We start from the raw sequence: 8,536 nt of genomic DNA on the forward strand, positions 1-8,536 counted from the left end.
ATCATCATCATCTATCAAACATTATTCATTATCATTATCAACAATCATCATCAATTATAATCATAATTATCAATTAATCAATCATCCTGACCAGCAATCATTATCAATCAATCATTATTAATCAATTATCAATCAATCATCAGCAATCATCAACAATAAAGGTTTTTAGTATTTATAATCAGAAAATATGATAAACTCTACCTATACATTAGACCAAATAAAAAAATTATTGTGTTATCCACGCCCAACCGACCCATAATTGTTGAAATTGAGGATCGGCATTTTAGTTTTTTTTCTTTTTTTTTTTAGTGAGCTAAAAAGGCTGATCTTGCCACAGTAGGCCATGCAACAGTGTTATGCGATTGTTTTGCTCTTTAATATAGATTTTAAAATGGTGGCTGTTGTATTTTTGTGTATTTTCTACTTTTTAGGCATAAACACATCGGTTAAAAAAAAACTTTTTCCTACTGACCTACCTATTTTTTTGATTTTCCCAAAACGTGGCCAACACAAGAATTGTTTTTTTGGCCTTTCATATAATATGAATAGTGGATAATTTAAGATCCTTTACCTTAGCCCAAGGACAGTACTGCAGAGCCCTGTAGAATATCGACTTGGCCCTCTTCATATCTCCATAAGATACCTATTAGAATACAGAATATAGTAAAATTGCATTAATGAATACAATTTGTTTCATAAATTAGTCATTCTAGAAACACAATATTAATACTCTACAAAATAATATGCCAACTAGGATGTTTTTATTAGACAGCACATGCTGTACCACACTAGAAACCCAAATAAACAAGACACGGGGGCAGATCCAGGAAGTTTTTTCCATGGTATGGAGGCCTAGTCCAAGGAAGAGTGTAGTGGTGAAGGTGATCCCCTAAAAATATTCCCCTTTAAGCTGCTGCCAGGTTGAATTGAACCAGCGGACCAAAAGATCTCCATGGTTCAGCACACAATCAGTAGCTACCACCAGTTAAATAATAAATTGATCTTCACCTCAAACTGAATGAACAATCTCCATATAAGCACACAGTGTCTGGCTACTCGTTCTGCCACAGCTTTCTCAAATAAGGATCGAATCCTGTGCGTTATTCCAGTGCTGACGACTGCAGAAAGAAAAGATGATGAACTCACAAGAGTGGTAATAAGTGGCAACAGTTAACTATCCCACTTAATAGTAAACTTAAACAAGGTTTTAAAAAAATACAGGAATATAGGTCTCCTTAAAGACTCCTCCAATTAAAGACCACATTTCTACAGCCCCAAATGAATACCTATCTTTCTTTTTTGATATTATTTTTTCTAATTAAAGACCAAAGCTGCTATATACAGTACCACAAAAACCCCAGCCCCAAAGTGGTCATTAATTGGAGGGAGACCTGTATATAAATTTAAAGAGCCAGTAACAATAATTCGTAAGAATTGTGAAACATACTTGATGGTCCAGAGCTGTTTGTTTGAGTAGCCACCTGCATCCTTGATTTGGCTAAAATTCCCTCTCTAATCAACTCAGCTTTAATGCTGTACAGCCAGGTCACAGGTGATACTGATGAATGTAGGCTACAATCAAAATACCTCCGCACTCTCCCAATAATCAACGACTTCATCTCCAAAGCTATGAACAACTGCAAGAAAACAGCACTATGAGGAAACGCTGACAGCGCCCTCTGTAATATACTACGAATCATCATCAATGGAGTTGGATTTCTGAGAATGTGATAAATTACCAGCTTAATGTAATGTAAAAAAATGTTTTCATAATGATTATAAAGAGTGGTAGTTGTTGCATCAACGTATGTTTCCATCATAGATTTAGAGACACAGTGTGTCTTTATAACAGTTAATGTTTCTTCAAAAACAACCGTTGCAGCCTTCAGACCAACAGTGATGTACTGAAACCATGCATAACAACATGTATACTCCACAATGTATTGCAAATCAACTGGAGTCAGTGAATCTGAGCCAATGAAAACACTCTTGTACGCTTCCACATTACCTTCCCATTTGTTTTGAAAACCACGCCTTGACTTCAAGATCTCTAAGGCAGATGTTTTATCAGATTCAATCTGAGAGTGTGAAAAGATTTCTGACCCTTGTCCTAGCCATGTCAACACCTTAAGAAGTCGATCAATTCCTCCAGTGTCTTTATTTATTGATGTTTCTTTGGTTGTATCCATAAATATCTCAACATTATAATCCAACTCCAACTCTAAGTTTGCATACGAGTACACTAAATTTGGAATAGCTTCCAGGTGGACTTTCTCTCCTGATGTCACCTGCCCGCTCATTCCAAGAGCAGTGCCTATAATTCGTCTAGATTCCTCAGCATTCCCAAGTTTCCATTCCAGCTCAGCATAAGCTCTCCAAAGTAAAAGGTTATTCCTGTTAATCTCTTCCTTCAGGATGCATTTAGTAAACTTGCGCACCTCTTTGCAATGCTGCTTGAGGGCCTTTTTTCTCAATTTATCATCTTTTATCTCAAAGTTTTCGCACTCAAACCTAATCCAAACAAGAAGAAGATCAGTTCTGTTGTTGTTTGTGAAAAGTGGCAAAGACTGTGCAAACACATTCCTAACAAATTCTTTCAGTGCAGCCACAGTTCTAGATGGTGTATGCAAGGTTGGGGAGTCAGGGGACAGCCTCTCTTCTAGTGGAGAACAATTGTTTATGACTCCAACTGACAGCTGTTGATTTTGAAATTTATGATAAACTGATTTCAATGGAATATCCTGGAAATATTTTAATTTCCAAAATATCTGATTAGTGTTCTCTAGAGCATACAAAGAATGTTTGTGAACTTCATAGTTATTTGATGATCCATGCAGAGGAACATTTACTCCAAGGAATCGTAAGAAGCTTAAGAGAAGGTTAAATTGAAGGTCTTGAGACTTGATCTTAAAAAGGAATGAACTGACATCGTCAAAGACTACCATGCGCTCTGGATCTTCACAATCTTCTTCAGTAGTACCCTTTTTTGGATCAGGCTTCCATGGAAGGAAGTGCTTCTGCTCCCGAGCAGTCTCCAGATACAACCAAGCCTGCCAGTTACCAGTGCAAGTCTCTGGAATTTTCTCATCCTCAACTTCATCAAACTCTTCAGTTTCTAAAGACACAGATTAAACAATAATTATTCATGCAAGACAGAGATATCCAAGAAAAGGTTCTGACCCTCCTCTTATTTAACTTGTTGTTAATGAACAGTTTTAAGAAATTGTACCTTCTGGAGAGGTGACCTGCTTCCATCCTCCCTTTTGCTTCATCTGCATCCAGGAATTCCACCCAGAAGCATCCTTTTCTCCAAATTTAGGCTCCTCACTATCCCAGAATGTTTCCAAAAATGCTATCTACAAATAAATATGAAATAGTAAATGCATCAGTACTTAAGGAGAACTGGATCATGTATCCACTTCTCTTTTCTGCATTTAGTATTAAAGCTAAAGCTTACTTGTTCATTATGTGGTGTTGAATCATCAATTTCATGGGAACCAAATAAATTAAATTCCAGCATTGCTTGATAGCAGCAAACAGCCTTCTCAGTATGACCACTCTGCCGAATAAACTCACACAACTGACAAAATATGTCTGGGGAAATAAGTATGTGAAAATGGATCACAGACTCTTGCACATTGACAGAAATAATAATATCACAGCAATGCTCAAAATATTGAACAGAATGATAAATTCACCAGAAGGTAGTCAGTTGTTGTAGTGTACAGTATAAGCAATTAATTCCTGTATCATTTGTATAAATTGTATTACTTGCCTTTTTTTTTTGCAGAAATACATATTCTTGTTAATATAAATTCACAGAAATATATTTCTGAGACATTGATTGGCCTATTGTACATAGCTGTGCATACAATTCATATAGAAGTTATATTTCTTGCCTTTCTTCACAGAAATATATATTTCCATGTATAATAATAAAAACAATATATTTAATAAATTAATATTTTTTACAAAATTACTTTACTTGCTTTACAGACAAGGCAAACCTTTAATGGTGTGACTAATTATTTTCACGCTAATTTTAAATATCCCATTTCAAAGATCTTACCTAATAAGTAACTTTCTGTGTTTGGTACAGGTTTATGTGTAGCTACTTGGCCTTCCATTATTGAAGCCAGCTTTCCAATACACTTGCCATAAACAGACAAAATCTTAGTGAATGAAAATGTTGAAAACCGTGACTGCATAAACATCAAGTAAGCATTCCATAACATTGGATCATTAGGATGCTGGAAGATCATTTTATCCCAGTGTTCTTTCAGTTGCTTGCTATCCCACAATTCCATGCAAAGTTCCACATGTTCCAGCTTCAGTTCTAATGATGATGGATTCGTTGCAATCGCTCGCTCCAAGATTGCAATTTTTTTTTCTGTCACAAGTCTGCTAAGTTTTTTTCGTTTATCGTCGGATTCTTCGCTGAAGTAGATGCTGTGACCATGTGATGCTATTTCATCCTGAAACTTGACAAACCTCATCCAAAGTTTGATGTCATTTGGATTTTCTCGTAATTTTTTGTTATAATCAGCAGTTTGTTTTGTTACATAACCATCCCAATGATTCCCACTCTCCTGCATTGATTTACCCTCTACCTCATTAGAAGTGACTTGAGAGTGAGGTGTTTGACCGAACAGGTAATGTTGAGTAGCTACGTCATGAATGTTCAATGGATCGACTTCATTTGAATTAAAAGCAGTTTCAAAACTTGAATCTGATTTCACATCTACATTAAAATCTAATGGAATATAAGCAATATCGCTCAACTTAACATGGCTGGTTGCTGCCCTCGATAAATCAACTATATCCTCTTCTTTCCTCCACTCTTTTAGAGATTCTTTAGAGTAATACCGTCCTCTATCAGTCATCTGTTTCTTAAACTTCTTAGCATCTTTACCAGTGTGCCAGCTGATCTCTTGCTTGTTACTAAGTCCAAGACAGGAAGATCCAAGTCTTTTATAGAATGCAGCATCAGAGAAATGTACCGAATCGAAACACAGGTTGTTTTGATCACGCTTTGTATCTATGCAACAAACATCAAGAGCCTTTGGTCCAAGATCCTCTATCCAAACTGATTTACCTGTCATACCAAGTTTCAAACTGTAAAAACAGAAACAGGCAAGGGGGAAAGTTACCTCATTGGACTTCAATGCGAAATGGAACTATAGGTCTCCATCCAATAAGAGACTACTTTACAGACCAAGCTTTTTATGGTCTTTTAGCAGCTTTGGGGCGGATTGCTATAAAACGGTTTTAACTGGTAGTCTTAACTTCTTGAATAAAGCCAGCTTTATCACTTAGACGGTCTTACTAAAGTCATTCCTCTAAGACCATTGCAACTCCCTGGTAACGTAAGATTGGGGGCGACGACATGCATGGATGATAGCCGGCTAACCATTAAGACTGTCTAAAGACCGCTTATAGCAATCCGCTCTTGGTCTTGGATAGTTGTTCATTCGGGGCCATAGAGAAGTGGAATTAATTGGAGGTGGTCTTTAATTGGAGGTGTCTTTAATTAGAGGGAGAATTGTAGTTTGAGACCAGCAGTGACTTACTTGTTTGTGTCTTTGGTCAAGACACTTTGTTGAGTAATAAGTTCATATTTCTGGTCCGATGACCTTGTCATGACATTAAGCGTTAATGGTGGGGGAGGCCCAAGCCTGTCCGATGGGCCCATTTAAACCTACACTGCCCATGGGCCTAATACAAATTTACTTAATTTTCTACAAAAGAACATTAATAATATACATACATTATTTCACATTTTAGATCATTACATAACTGAAATCATTTTTTTCTAATATTTTAAAAAATAATTCTATAAATCTTTTCATACAGTATAAAATAATTGCATATTACACATTTCAACTATGTAAAATATTTATATTATTATTTCTTAAAATAATATAAAAATCTAACAGAATCCTTAATATACTGTACAGTAGATAAATTAGAAAAAAGAATAGGTTTAATTATCAGGATGTAATATAAAGAAATACAGGGGTCCCAATTTGGAAGAAATTCAAATCCGGGAGATCCATTTAAATAAGCTTTCTGAATACAGTATCTAATTATATTTTGCTGTGTACTGTGATACCAAGGTGACCTATTGGCACTAACTTCCAGGTGACAACTGATAATACAATAAAACATTTATAATACAGTAAAAACATGCAAATATCATGAATTTGTGGGAGATTGGATATTTTCCAAGAGATTCTTGCTTCCTTGCAGGAGTCCTCCCCCATTTCCGGGAAACTCATAAGACCTGCAAGAGGCTTGGGACCCCTGGAAATACATTCTCACCTTGTCTCTCCCTTTTCATTAATTTTAGAGGACTTAGTTTTTGTGCTGGGGTCTTGTTTAGATAAGTGTTTATGTCTCTGATATGAAGAGTCTGTTGTCCTTTTCCATTCACTATCTGAGCTATCATCATGTCTATATTTTATACTTTTCTTATCAGCTCTCTTCTCTCTATGTTTTGATCGCTTGTGTTCCTTTTTCCGTAAGTGTCGATGAGATACACCCTCTTCTTCTAATGAACTAGCATGCCTTTCCTTTTTATAATGTCTATCTTTGTTCTTATTTTGTTGACCAGCTTGAAATACATCAGAAGGGTTTGTCAGTAGCTGGCTTGTAGCAGTCTTTGACAATTCTCCACTCCCAGAGGTCAATTTTTCAGGAAAACTTTCATTTTTTAGCCAAGTTGCATTGCCTAGAAGGAAACATCATAACAATTTGAGCATACAATAAAACTCATAAACCAATTTATAGTATACAATACACATAATGGATTAATTACCTAAAATTAGTCCATTACTTATCCATTATAATTTATATAGTAACACCTGCCAGCAGTGGCCTATCTACTGTAGGAGTCTTGAAATGGGGGGGGGGGTGTAAAACGTTGGGTGCGAAGGTCAAGTGGGAGGGCTTGTCATGATTTAGTGAGAGGGTGGCCTGATAAAATACCATATATTCTTGTGTATAAGACGAGGCTTCAAATAGCAAATTATGACCCAAAAACAGGGGGTCGTCTTTAACTTTTTTTATTTCCAAATCATGTTCGTCTCACTTGTGGATCGTTCGTAACATTTACTACTGAGATGAAGCTACTAACTGTAAGTTTTAATGAACGCAATATAAAATGCAGGGAAATAATATTTTGATGCCCATAAAGATGGTATTGTATGGAAGATTAGCCCTACATTTATTAGTTCAATTTTTAGCCAGCTAGATAAAGTATTAAGAGTGTAAGCAGAAGCAAAACGTATGAATTCCGACAGGGGGCCATCTTATATGCTCGTCATACATAGTACGCCCAGCCCAACATCAAAATCGTCCAAATATCTTCTCAAACTTGTGGGTTTTCTCATACGACGGATGGCTTTATATGCAAGTATATAAATGATATCAAGAAATGTAATAACAGGAAACATTCCAAATCAAAAGCTATGTTCTGTAAGACAACAACAAGCCACCGACTACACAGTCATATACAGTATAAGTAACAATTATATTTCTGTAAATTACTAACAATTTCACATTAATTTAGAGCAGCAATTCTTTTCTAATAATAATGAGTAAAAGTGCAATAAATCATTAAATGACTTACCTAATAAATAAAAAAATATATAGCTAGAGTACTAAATATTATTGATTTTTATTATGATTCATTTGAAAAATACAGCAATTCTGAGTTTCATCTATTTAATTTATTTTTATTTCTTTTATTTCTTTTCTTGTCCTTATTTCATTCCTTTTTTCTGTCTTTCTGTACTTATACTTCCCTAGATAGATGTGTATAAGAGACAGCTTTCTGTGTTTGGTACAGGTTTATGTGTAGCTACTTGGCCTTCCATTATTGAAGCCAGCTTTCCAATACACTTGCCATAAACAGACAAAATCTTAGTGAATGAAAATGTTGAAAACCGTGACTGCATAAACATCAAGTAAGCATTCCATAACATTGGATCATTAGGATGCTGGAAGATCATTTTATCCCAGTGTTCTTTCAGTTGCTTGCTATCCCACAATTCCATGCATGTAACCCATCCTAAAAACCAAACCAAGCAATAGTGAAATGAAAGACTTCTACTAGATAAAATTTTAAATGATCACTAGTTTAAAATTTTATTTTGCAAGAATACAAAATACCAAAAAAGTCATAAAAATCATTTTTTAAACCAACTTGCTCATTTTGAATTAACATTAAAATTATTAACTTGAATCTAGAAATTAGTGTATTTAAAAAAATGTTTACCCATGCAGTAATTGTATTTTACAGCGAAAAATTATAGAAACACTTCCAGTCACTGAAAGTGTTTTATTATTTTTATTTAAATCATCTTGCTTAAAACCAGGGTAAATATTTTGTTTAACTTCAAAGATTTCTATGCTTTAAGAATAATTTGTATGTTACTGCAAAATGTTAATGCAAGTTAATTTGCGATGAAATGATTTTTTAGTTGTCTTTTTTTTTCAAATCAAATAGCAAGTACATTTGCCAATTACAGGATGG

General features: G+C 35.0%; 1 protein-coding gene across 1 annotated transcript in view; it reads right to left on the minus strand.

Moving 5' to 3' along the window:
• Positions 1-7,660, minus strand: part of LOC117115984 (nuclear exosome regulator NRDE2-like) — a 9,482-nt gene extending 1,822 nt beyond the window's left edge. The window contains exons 1-7 of the mRNA XM_033259909.1: positions 6,322-7,660; positions 4,070-5,115; positions 3,458-3,594; positions 3,230-3,356; positions 1,448-3,115; positions 1,009-1,118; positions 572-643 (exon numbers count right to left, since the gene is read on the minus strand). Of these exons, the coding sequence (XP_033115800.1) occupies positions 572-643; positions 1,009-1,118; positions 1,448-3,115; positions 3,230-3,356; positions 3,458-3,594; positions 4,070-5,102 (3,147 nt within the window). The 5' untranslated portion in view covers positions 5,103-5,115; positions 6,322-7,660. The remainder of the gene's footprint in view (positions 1-571; positions 644-1,008; positions 1,119-1,447; positions 3,116-3,229; positions 3,357-3,457; positions 3,595-4,069; positions 5,116-6,321) is intronic.
• Positions 7,661-8,536: the final 876 nt, after the last annotated feature.

This window comes from Anneissia japonica, unplaced genomic scaffold, assembly GCF_011630105.1.
Source record: "Anneissia japonica isolate Jap-2015-1 unplaced genomic scaffold, ASM1163010v1 scaffold287743_len2803612_cov181, whole genome shotgun sequence".
NCBI classification, from domain to species: domain Eukaryota; kingdom Metazoa; phylum Echinodermata; class Crinoidea; order Comatulida; family Comatulidae; genus Anneissia; species Anneissia japonica.